The sequence below is a fragment of the Scyliorhinus canicula genome, chromosome 25 (assembly GCF_902713615.1).
Source record: "Scyliorhinus canicula chromosome 25, sScyCan1.1, whole genome shotgun sequence".
NCBI classification, from domain to species: domain Eukaryota; kingdom Metazoa; phylum Chordata; class Chondrichthyes; order Carcharhiniformes; family Scyliorhinidae; genus Scyliorhinus; species Scyliorhinus canicula.
This window is the reverse complement of record NC_052170.1, coordinates 2,653,795-2,666,769: the sequence shown is the minus strand read 5'-3', so window position 1 is coordinate 2,666,769 and position 12,975 is coordinate 2,653,795. Positions and strand designations below refer to the sequence as shown.

The 12,975-nt window shown below is 47.0% G+C and overlaps 1 protein-coding gene across 10 annotated transcripts in view; it reads right to left on the bottom strand.

Moving 5' to 3' along the window:
* The window catches only part of LOC119957073 (myosin-13-like), a 35,566-nt gene that overhangs the window by 4,651 nt on the left and 17,940 nt on the right, over positions 1 to 12,975 (bottom strand). For all 10 annotated transcript variants that reach the window (XM_038784716.1, XM_038784717.1, XM_038784715.1 and 7 more), the window contains 4 exons: positions 11,922 to 12,003; positions 9,158 to 9,362; positions 7,492 to 7,559; positions 800 to 876 (listed from right to left, as the gene is read on the bottom strand). In XM_038784716.1, the coding sequence (XP_038640644.1) occupies positions 800 to 876; positions 7,492 to 7,559; positions 9,158 to 9,362; positions 11,922 to 12,003 (432 nt within the window). The remainder of the gene's footprint in view (positions 1 to 799; positions 877 to 7,491; positions 7,560 to 9,157; positions 9,363 to 11,921; positions 12,004 to 12,975) is intronic.

Genomic DNA, 12,975 nt, shown 5'->3' with positions numbered 1-12,975 from the left:
CGGAGCACCCGGAGGAAACCCACGCACACACATGAAATGGTCCAATTTAGTGCCTGGTGTTTTCAGCAGGACATGCATTCAGAGATCCTAGTACCTCAGGGAGACTTGCCTCAGACTTGCATTCAAAGAGAATTGGCAGCTCAGCTGTAGAGCGTTTGATCCTGGTCAATTAGACCCCTTGGTTTGAATTCTTGACTAAAATGGCTCATTATAAACTGCACTGTTTAATTGTTTAGCCTAAAAAAAGAGTATAAACCACACCGTGCATTGGTGTTTCCTGGCAAGTACTGTCCTGTGTGTGTAACCCTGATTCCCAATTCACAGAAACACATGGGGGTTCTTCCTGGGTTAACATTCCCAGTGATAATGGAGAATTAATGGATGGACTAAGCCAGGTATTGAATTGAGCCAAGGAGATGGATAAAGAGAGATTCATGGTGGCAAATGAATAGTTTAATCCATGATAGAAAGTACTGGTGGGTCTAGAACTCAGGGTTACGCATCTTCCTGATGGAAGCTCCTATGAAGCCAGCAGGATGAGATCTGGGATATGGCTATACTACAGCTCCAGTGTTTGACCAGGGATTGGACAAGAAGGACCTGGAGAAAAATCGATGTTAAAATCAGCTAAAGACAAAATAGTTTATTTTGTCGAACTGCAGTAAGTGGGTTTTAGCAGTAACTATTTGATTTGGTCAGTTAGAAAGTTGGTACAGTAGTTGCTAGGCAACCAGATTGCAAGTAACTTTTTTAAAAAAAACAATGAAGAGCACAGTGCGTGATTATCTTGCTGCTGTACCTGATTATATTTCTTTTGGTTTTGTCTGAGTATCTTGCAATCTGTCAAACTGCTCAACAGATCATCCTCTTGAATAGCTGCAATCGAAAAGGTGAGAGAGACGTGAGTGTCTTTTCAATCTCTCTCGGTTAACTTGGGTCACCCATAATCCCCTGTGGGAGGGTAAACCAGAGCTGATTTGCTTTATTTTTGTCCTGGCCTTTACTTCTTTTAAAATTTATTTTTATTTATTTTTTGTTTGTTAAATTTAGACAATTCTTTTTTGTCCAATTAAGAGGCCTATCAGCCTATCCTGCACATCTTTGGGTGAGACCCACGCAGACACGGGGAGAATGTGCAAACTCCACACGGACAGTGACCTGGGGCCGGGATCGAACCTGGGACCTCGGAGCTGTGAGGCAGCAGGGCTAACCACTGTGTCACCCTGCTGTCAGACACGGCAAACTTCATGAAAACTTCAGACTGCATTTAAACTCGAGGCCCTGTGGTGAAGGGACTAATTCCTAATGTCCTTGTGTAAATTTCCCCTCTCCCTGCTGAATACACCGATAGTTTCCAGAGGACACATTTCAAGCAGTGATCAGGACAAAGGGGAATATCAGCATGATGGCACAGTGGGTAGCACTGCAGACTAACAGAGCTAGGAACCCGGGTTCGATCCCAACCTTGCACGACTGTGTGGAGTTTGCACTACCTCCTCGTGTCTGTGTGGGTTCCCTCCGGGTGCTCCGGTTTCCTTCCACAGTCCAAAGCTGTGCAGGTTGAGTGGATTGGACATGCTAAATTGCCCCTTGGTGTCCAATGGTTAGGTGTGGTATGGGTTACAGGGATAGAGCAGGGGAGAGGGCCTAGGTCGGGTGCTCTTTCAGAGGGTCACTTTAGACTCGATGGGCCGAATGGCCTCCTTCTGCACGGTAGGGATTCTATGGTTGATCAAAACCAAACCAATCTCTGTCCGTGTTCAGCCCCCACGAGTGCTATGTGATTTTGGAGGGAGTGGGGCTGTGATTTGGCAGTGGGGCTGTGATTTGGCAGTGGGGCTGTGATTTGGGAGTGGGGCTGTGATTTGGCAGTGGGGCTGTGATTTGGCAGTGGGGCTGTGATTTGGCAGTGGGGCTGTGATTTGGCAGTGGGGCTGTGATTTGGGAGTGGGGCTGTGATTTGGCAGTGGGGCTGTGATTTGGCAGTGGGGCTGTGATTTGGCAGTGGGGCTGTGATTTGGGAGTGGGGCTGTGATTTGGCAGTGGGGCTGTGATTTGGCAGTGGGGCTGTGATTTGGAAGTGGGGCTGTGATTTGGAAGTGGGGCTGTGATTTGGGAGTGGGGCTGTGATTTGGGAGTGGGGCTGTGATTTGGGAGTGGGGCTGTGATTTGGGAGTGGGGCTGTGATTTGGGAGTGGGGCTGTGATTTGGCAGTGGGGCTGTGATTTGGGAGTGGGGCTGTGATTTGGGAGTGGGGCTGTGATTTGGGAGGGAGTGGGGCTGTGATTGGGGAGTGGGCTGTGATTTGGGAGTGGGGCTGTGATTTGGCAGTGGGGCTGTGATTTGGCAGTGGGGCTGTGATTTGGGAGTGGGGCTGTGATTTGGGAGTGGGGCTGTGATTTGGGAGGGAGTGGGGCTGTGATTGGGGAGTGGGCTGTGATTTGGGAGTGGGGCTGTGATTTGGGAGTGGGGCTGTGATTTGGGAGTGGGGCTGTGATTTGGGAGTGGGGCTGTGATTTGGGAGTGGGGCTGTGATTTGGGTGGGAGTGGGGCTGTGATTGGGGAGTGGGGCTGTGATTTGGGAGTGGGGCTGTGATTTGGGAGGGAGTGGGGCTGGATATGGTGTTCCCTTCATCCTCTCTAGCCCAGAGATGCTGCACCCAGCAGGAGGAATGTTCCACCCTGGCTGCACAGGACACCCCCACTCCCCACATCTGTCTGCCTCAGTCCACACCGACTGAGGAAGCAGTGTTGCTGTTTATTTTTCTTCTTAAAGTTAAAAAAAAACTAAATTTAGAGTATTCAATTCTTTTTTTTTCCCAATTAAGGGGAAATTTAGCACGGCCAATTCCCCTAACCTACACATCAATTGGGTTGTGGGAGTGAGACCCACACATACACGGGGAAGAATGTGCAAACTTGGAGCTTTTCACAGTAACTTCATTGCAATGCAAATCTACTTGTGACAGTAAAGATTATTATTATAAAACACCAGTGTGACATTAACCAGCTGATAAACTCCAGTGTATCATTAACCTGCTGATAAACTCCAGTGTATCATTAACCAGCTGATAAACTCCAGTGTATCATTAACCAGCTGATAAACTCCAGCGTATCATTAACCAGCTGATAAACCCCAGTGTATCATTAACCTGATAAACCCCAGTGTATCATTAACCTGCTGATAAACTCCAGTGTATCATTAACCTGATAAACTCCAGTGTATCATTAACCTGCTGATAAACTCCAGTGTATCATTAACCTGATAAACTCCAGCGTATCATTAACATAATAAACCCCAGTGTATCATTAACCTGCTGATAAACTCCAGTGTATCATTAACCTGATAAACTCCAGTGTATCATTAACCTGATAAACTCCAGCGTATCATTAACATAATAAACCCCAGTGTATCATTAACCTGTTGATAAACTCCAGCGTATCATTAACCTGTTGATAAACTCCAGTGTATCATTAACCTGTTGATAAACCCCAGTGTATCATTAACCTGATAAACTCCAGCCTATCATTAACCTGATAAACTCCAGTGTATCATTAACCTGCTGATAAACTCCAGTGTATCATTAACCTGATAAACTCCAGCGTATCATTAACCTGATAAACTCCAGTGTATCATTAACCTGTTGATAAACTCCAGTGTATCATTAACCTGATAATCTCCAGTGTATCATTAACCTGTTGATAAACTCCAGTGTATCATTAACCTGTTGATAAACTCCAGCGTATCATTAACCTGCTGATAAACCCCAGTGTATCATTAACCTGTTGATAAACTCCAGCGTATCATTAACCTGATAAACTCCAGTGTATCATTAACCTGATAAACTCCAGTGTATCATTAACCTGCTGATAAACCCCAGTGTATCATTAACCTGCTGATAAACCCCAGCGTATCATTAACCTGATAAACTCCAGCGTATCATTAACCTGATAAACGCCAGTGTGTCATTAACCTGATAAACCCCAGTGTATCATTAACCTGCTGATAAACTCCAGTGTATCATTAAACTGTTGATAAACTCCAGTGTGTCATTAACCTGATAAACTCCAGTGTATCATTAACCTGCTGATAAACCCCAGTGTATCATTAACCTGCTGATAAACCCCAGTGTATCATTAACCTGCTGATAAACTCCAGCGTATCATTAACCTGATAAACCCCAGTGTATCATTAACCTGCTGATAAACCCCAGTGTATCATTAACCTGCTGATAAACTCCAGCGTATCATTAACCTGATAAACCCCAGTGTATCATTAACCTGCTGATAAACCCCAGTGTATCATTAACCTGCTGATAAACTCCAGCGTATCATTAACCTAATAAACTTCAGTGTATCATTAACCTACTGATAAACTCCAGCGTATCATTAACCTGATAAACGCCAGTGTGTCATTAACCTGATAAACCCCAGTGTATCATTAACCTGTTGATAAACTCCAGTGTATCATTACCCTGTTGATAAACCCCTGTGTATCATTAACCTGCTGATAAACTCCAGTGTATCATTAACCTGCTGATAAACTCCAGTGTATCATTAACCTATTGATAAACTCCAGCGTATCATTAACCTGATAAACTCCAGTGTATCATTAACCTGCTGATAAACTCCAGTGTATCATTAACCTGTTGATAAACTCCAGTGTATCATTACCCTGCTGATAAACTCCAGCGTATCATTAATCTGCTGATAAACTCCAGTGTATCATTAATCTGCTGATAAACTCCAGTGTATCATTAATCTGCTGATAAACTCCAGCGTATCATTAACCAGCTGATAAACTCCAGTGTATCATTAACCAGCTGATAAACTCCAGTGTATCATTAACCTGTTGATAAACTCCAGCGTATCATTAACCTGATAAACCCCAGTGTATCATTAACCTGCTGATAAACTCCAGTGTATCATTAACCAGCTGATAAACTCCAGCGTATCATTAACCTGATAAACCCCAGTGTATCATTAACCTACTGATAAACTCCAGTGTATCATTAATCTGCTGATAAACTCCAGCGTATCATTAACCAGCTGATAAACTCCAGTGTATCATTAACCTGTTGATAAACTCCAGTGTATCATTAATCTGCTGATAAACTCCAGCGTATCATTAACCAGCTGATAAACTCCAGTGTATCATTAACCAGCTGATAAACTCCAGTGTATCATTAACCTGTTGTTAAACTCCAGCGTATCATTAACCTGATAAACCCCAGTGTATCATTAACCTGCTGATAAACTCCAGTGTATCATTAACCTGATAACTCCAGTGTATCATTAACCTGTTGATAAACCCCAGTGTATAATTAACCTGATAAACTCCAGTGTATCATTAACCTGTTGATAAACTCCAGTGTATCATTAACCTGCTGATAAACTCCAGTGTATCATTAACCTGCTGATAAACTCCAGTGTATCATTAACCTGATAAACTCCAGCGTATCATTAACCAGCTGATAAACTCCAGTGTATCATTAACCTGCTGATAAACTCCAGTGTATCATTAACCTGTTGATAAACTCCAGCGTGTCATTAACCTGATAAACTCCAGTGTATCATTAACCTGATAAACTCCAGTGTATCATTAACCTGCTGATAAACTCCAGCGTATCATTAACCTGATAAACTCCAGTGTATCATTAACCTGCTGATAAACTCCAGCGTATCATTAACCTGATAAACTCCAGTGTATCATTAACCTGTTGATAAACTCCAGCGTATCATTAACCTGATAAACTCCAGTGTATCATTAACCTGCTGATAAACTCCAGTGTATCATTAACCTGTTGATAAACTCCAGTGTATCATTAACCAGCTGATAAATTCCAGTGTATCATTAACCTGCTGATAAACTCCAGTGTATCATTAACCTGTTGATAAACTCCAGTGTATCATTAACCTGTTGATAAACTCCAGCGTATCATTAACCTGCTGATAAACTCCAGCGTATCATTAACCTGATAAACTCCAGTGTATCATTAACCTGCTGATAAACTCCAGTGTATCATTAACCTGTTGATAAACTCCAGTGTATCATTAACCTGTTGATAAACTCCAGCGTATCATTAACCTGCTGATAAACTCCAGCGTATCATTAACCTGATAAACTCCAGTGTATCATTAACCAGCTGATAAACTCCAGTGTATCATTAACCTGTTGATAAACTCCAGCGTATCATTAACCTGATAAACCCCAGTGTATCATTAACCTGCTGATAAACTCCAGTGTATCATTAATCTGCTGATAAACTCCAGCGTATCATTAACCAGCTGATAAACTCCAGTGTATCATTAACCAGCTGATAAACTCCAGTGTATCATTAACCTGTTGTTAAACTCCAGCGTATCATTAACCTGATAAACCCCAGTGTATCATTAACCTGCTGATAAACTCCAGTGTATCATTAACCTGATAACTCCAGTGTATCATTAACCTGTTGATAAACCCCAGTGTATCATTAACCTGATAAACTCCAGTGTATCATTAACCTGTTGATAAACTCCAGTGTATCATTAACCTGCTGATAAACTCCAGTGTATCATTAACCTGTTGATAAACTCCAGTGTATCATTAACCTGTTGATAAACTCCAGTGTATCATTAACCTGCTGATAAACTCCAGTGTATCATTAACCTGATAACTCCAGTGTATCATTAACCTGTTGATAAACCCCAGTGTATCATTAACCTGATAAACTCCAGTGTATCATTAACCTGTTGATAAACTCCAGTGTATCATTAACCTGCTGATAAACTCCAGTGTATCATTAACCTGTTGATAAACTCCAGTGTATCATTACCCTGCTGATAAACTCCAGTGTATCATTAACCTGTTGATAAACTCCAGCGTATCATTAACCTGATAAACTCCAGTGTATCATTAACCTGCTGATAAACTCCAGTGTATCATTAACCTGTTGATAAACTCCAGTGTATCATTAACCTGATAAACTCCAGTGTATCATTAACCTGTTGATAAACTCCAGCGTATCATTAACCTGATAAACTCCAGTGTATCATTAACCTGTTGATAAACTCCAGTGTATCATTAACCTGTTGATAAACTCCAGCGTATCATTAACGTGCTGATAAACTCCAGCGTATCATTAACCTGATAAACTCCAGTGTATCATTAACCTGTTGATAAACTCCAGTGTATCATTAACCTGTTGATAAACTCCAGTGTATCATTAACCTGCTGATAAACCCCAGTGTATCATTAACCTGCTGATAAACTCCAGTGTATCATTAACCTGATAAACCCCAGTGTATCATTAACCTGCTGATAAACCCCAGTGTATCATTAACCTGCTGATAAACTCCAGTGTATCATTAACCTGATAAACTCCAGTGTATCATTAACCTGATAAACTCCAGCGTATCATTAACCTTCTGGTACCTCACCCCCAGCCGCGATTCGTCAATTTTACCGTGCGGTACACATCACAATAGGAGTGGGTAAAGAGTACTGACTTAGCTTTCGGTTAATTTGCTCTATTTCCTTCCTCAGTGATTCACATTCTTCCCATAAAAACTTTTTACTGTTAGGAACAAAAATAATTTAGTTAAATGCCTGAATTTGGACAATATCAGGGAAATATTACATTTCTTTACAACGTGTGAAATAGAAACTCTCCCCACTTGGACCCACATCATCCAGATATCACTCTGGTCTATGAGAATTTTATCTCAGATCATGGGCACATCCATTGTTAATGGCTATAAAACCTTCCCCATCCTTTGCCCGAATCTGTGTTATCGATCAGCAGCATTTGAAGTTTATTGCAGTTGAAGAACTTAAAATCCAGAACAACAGGAGGCCATTCAGCCATCAAATGCACGCAATCCAGAATCCTTGATCATTTTTCTGTCATGCAATTTCCCATCTACATTACGTGCTGAACCCTTACTGTAAGGAACACTGACTTCCTCCCCTCACGTTCCTGGAAAAAATATTCAACAGTGCCATTAATAACTTTCTAACTTTGCTCTTTTTTTGCCTCGTCATCAGGTATTATAGAGCTTCATAGAATTTACAGTGCAGAAGGAGGCCATTCGGCCCATTGAGTCTGCACTGGCTCTTGGAAAAAGCACCCTACCCAAAGTCAGCATCTCCACCCTATCCCCATAACCCAGTAACCCCACCCAACACTCAGGGCAATTTTGGACTCTAAAGGCAATTTAGCATGGCCAATCCACCTAACCCGCACATCTTTGGAGGAATCTTTGTGGGAGGAAACCGGAGCACCCGGAGGAAACCCACGCAGACACGGGGAGAACGTGCAGACTCCGCACAGACAGTGACCCAAGCCGGGAATCGAACCTGGGACCCTGCAGCTGTTGAAGCAACTGTGCTAACCGCTGTGCTGCCGGAGACGGAATCAGCGGTGCTGGTCCTCAGAGGGTGTCCAGAACTTTGCATTAATCTCGGTTTGCGTTTCATCAAACCACGCTGCGAATTGGATTGTGGCTCCATCCAGAGGACTGTCGGAATCCATGGCCACTGAGTTGTTGAGGTGGGATAGCCTTTAGGGCAGCACGGTAGCATGGTGGTTAGCATAAATGCTTCACAGCTCCAGGGTCCCAGGTTCGATTCCCGGCTGGGTCACTGTCTGTGTGGAGTCTGCACGTCCTCCCCGTGTCTGCGTGGGTTTCCTCCGGGTGCTCCGGTTTCCTCCCACAGTCCAAAGATGTGCGGGTTAGGTGGATTGGCCATGATAAATTGCCCGTAGTGTCCTAATAAAAGTAAGGTTAAGGGGGGGGTTGTTGGGTTACGGGTATAGGGTGGATACGTGGGTTTGAGTAGGGTGATCATTGCTCAGCACAACATCGAGGGCCGAAGGGCCTGTTCTGTGCTGTACTGTTCTATGTTCTATGTTCTATGATACGGCTCCACAAACACCAGAGGCTCTGTGACAATGAGCGATGGGAGGTTTCGTGACACGGGGGGACATTGACAACCAAATTGTATCGGAATATCTGATATTGATAAAGAATTGAAATCTTCCTGACCCATCTCTGATCACCTGTGCCTCATGGGGATTGGTCTCTGTGAGCAGATCTCACTGAGCCTTGTTAAGTTTTAAATACATTTTTTGGTAATAGAAACCTTCAGTTTCTCTCTCTTTGCTCTGATTACCTCTCATGTATTTCTGCAGCAAGTTCCTCGGCATGGCTGTTACTCTCTGTTGTCTGCACTTGGTTTTCTGTTTGCTGGACTGGTTCTTGGGTTTTGGTCTGGTTGGACGACAGTTCCTTCTTCCAGTCTTCAATCTTTCTGTCTATCATTAAATTAATCCTGTCCTCTTCTATATTGCTGCTCATGCTCAGTCTCCTCACTTCCGCTGCGTAAGACATAAAGAGTTTAGCAGTGTGATCAAAGCGGGCCATTCCGTCTTGCCTGCTGTCGTACTAATCTGCCAGGTGTCAGTCGGGGATGTGTGGGCCCACCATCTCATAGAGGTGGCATTGTGAGTCAGATCACAAACTGGGCTGCATTCTGGCAATGGGGCACGGATACAATCACTCGCTTTAGCTCACACTGAGTTTCCAATCTCAGCCATGGGGGAGGCGATGATGAGAAACCGAGGAGAGAATCGGAAACGAGGTTTTCCCTCTGTTGGGAGGATCTGAGGGCCTGACAGCAGTATTGGGTGTGGGAGCAGGTTAGCGGGTTGCCCTCAGATTGGAGGATGCTATGAAGAAAATCGAGGATTCAGAAGCGAAAATAAATAAACAAACTGTACCATTCTGGATTGGGTTCACTGTTCTCAGTCAATACGAGCCGAGATACAATTGGAAAGCCCTCATGCGTGAGCAGAATTGCAACAGTTATAATTTCTCTTCACGATTGAATAGTATACGGACACCATCAGGCCCCTTGCCTGAGGTCCGGGAGGATGGGGGATGGGTTAACATCTAGTGAGGTTGGGTTAGCCCTGCTGCCTCACGGCGCTGAGGTCCCAGGTTCGATCCCGGATCTGGTTCACTGTCCGTGTGGAGTTTGCACATTCTCCCCGTGTCTGCGTGGGTTTCACCCCCACAACCCAAAGATGTGCAGGGTAGGTCAATTGGCCACATTAAATTGCCCCTTAATTGGAGAAAATGAATTGGGTAATCTAAATTTAAAAAAAAAACATCTAGTGAGGTTAGCAGAACAAAATTAATAAATAGACTCTCATGCCACACTGAGGGAGTGCTGAACATTCGGACCTTCTGGCTGGGATTCTTCAAAACGGAGGCTCGGTGTTAACACCAGTGTAAACACTGGAATGTTTCACGCCGGCATCCAAGGGCCCCTTGGCCCAGCGATTCCACGGCCCACAGGGGGCCAGCATGGCACCGCAGTGCTCCACGCAGCTCCGGCTGCCGTACGCGGCCCTGCACTGTCGTACGCAGCCCTGCACTGCCATACGCGGCCCTGCACTGCCGTACGCAGCCCTGCACTGCCGTACGTGGCCCTGCACTGCCATACGCGGCCCTGCACTGCCATACGCGGCCCTGCACTGCCGTACGCGGCCCTGCACTGCCGTACGCGGCCCTGCACTGCCGTACGCGGCCCTGCACTGCCGTACGCGGCCCTGCACTGCCGTACGCGGCCCTGCACTGCCGTACGCGACCCTGCACTGCCGTACGCGGCCCTGCACTGCCGTACGCTGCCCTGCACTGCCGTACGCGGCCCTGCACTGCCGTACGCGGCCCTGCACTGCCATACGCAGCCCTGCACTGCCGTACGCGCCCCTGCACTGCCGTACGCAGCCCTGCACTGCCGTACGCGGCCCTGCTCTGCCGTACGCGGCCCTGCACTGCCATACGCGGCCCTGCACTGCCATACGCGGCCCTGCACTGCCATACGCGGCCCTGCACTGCCATACGCGGCCCTGCACTGCCATACGCGGCCCTGCACTGCCGTATGCGGCCCTGCACTGCCGTACGCGCCCCTGCACTGCCGTACGCGGCCCTGCACTGCCCTACGCGGCCCTGCACTGCCGTCCGTGGGTCCGCGCTTCCCCGTCGGCCCGCGCAACATGGTGGACCCACACAGTGGGCCGACACAGAAGAAGGTAGGCCCCCTCCAGATCGCGAGCGGCTGCTGATCGGTAGCCCCCGATCGTGGGCCTGGCCATCGCGGAGGCCCCCCGCCCGGTGACTGATCCTACCGCCCCCACCAGGCGCCCACCGCAGCCCCGACGCCGAGATCCAGCCAGGTGGAACCATACGTGAACCACGCCGGCGGGAACTCAGCCAGTCGACCGCGGAGAATCGCCACGGGGGCCTCTTTCAACGACCCCGACTGGCGCAGCGTCAACTGCGTGCAGGTGACTGTCGCCGATTCTCTAGTCGCTGGAGGTTCGCATCCTGGCGTCGAACCCAATTGCGGGTCTGACGCCCCGGTCTCCGCCCCTGCGCCGAGCACGATTTCGGCTCGGAGGGTCCCGGCCCAGGTTATCCAGTCAATGATCTTATTTCTGTTTGTGGGAGTTCGCTGTCGTCGCCACACATAAGCTTTAAGCGTGAGTTGGGACACTGAGTACGGGTGGCTTTTTAACAATGGACAATCCCACAGCACTATCGCCACTATCTTCCACTCCCCCCCCCCCCCCCCCCCCCCCGGGCCACCCTCTCCCCCCCCCCCCCCCCCCCACCCTGCACCCCCACAACCTGAACGGGGTCCTTCCAGATTTTAGTAGATATTTGCCCTATCGTTAAGATCATAAATATTGGGGCCACCTGTTGGCTCCCCTAATGTGCTCGATCTTGGCCTGGATGGTTCATACCATAATTACTGATGCCTCGAACTGCTGATCCACTGGAACCTCATATAACCGAGATTCACAACTGTCCACCCTCAACCCTCACTGTCCCACCTGCCTGGCCAACATCCATTTCCCTGTCCCACATACCCTCCAGTAGTCGGATCTGCTGCTGATGGTGGCTTCGCTCCTTTGCCAGGAGGCTCACTGTTTGATTCAAGGATTCAATAGTCTAGGAATAGAGTAAACTGTGAGAACAGGGGAAACAGCACATCTGACTATCACTGCGCCGTGGAACCAACCACACGGCAATTGCTGTTAGAAATACATAGGGCACACAGACGGACAGGGTAAGATTCATTAGGAACACGTTAAGAGTTTGTTATATAAGGAACTGTGGCTGTGGGGAACACATTAGATAAGCCAACAGGTGGTGCGGGGGGAGAGATGTGAACACACAACAGATAGTGGTGGGGGAGTGAGAGTAACAGATAGCTGAAGGTTCACAGTGTTGCACAGTAGGTGATGGCTTGCAGGGAGTCTTTCCATTTTCTTTGCTGTGCAACACACACAAGACAAACCATTTCTTCCACTTATTTCCATCCAGCAGACCATGCTCTGGGTTATTTCCGTGATAAAGCCCCGTAATTCACATTCTTTTAATTCATTCATGGGATGTGGGTCTGGTTGGCTCGGCCAGCATTTATTGTCCATGCCTTCAGAAGGACGGGCTTGTGCCTGGCTGGGCTCTGGCTGCCGGATGCAATGGGGAGAGGTTCACTGAACCTGGATGCGGACCCAGCAGGAACTCAGAGGCCAGAGTTCAGCTTTCCCACTGGCTCCTCTGGGGTTCCCTGCGAGGTCTCTGCTGTAATGGGCTGTGTTACAGGAGGGGAACGGGGCTGTGTTACAGGAGGGTAACGGGCCTGTGTTACAGGAGGGTAACTGGGCTGTGTTACAGGAGGGTAACGGGGCTGTGTTACAGGAGGGTAACGGGACTGTGTTACAGGAGGGTAACGGGGCTGTGTTACAGGAGGGTAACTGGGCTGTGTTACAGGAGGGTAACTGGACTGTGTTACAGGAGGGTAACGGGACTGTGTTACAGGAGGGTAACGGGGCTGTGTTACAGGAGGGTAACGGGGCTGTGTTACAGGAGGGTAACAGGACTGTGTTACAGGAGGGTAACGGGGCTGTGTTACAGGAG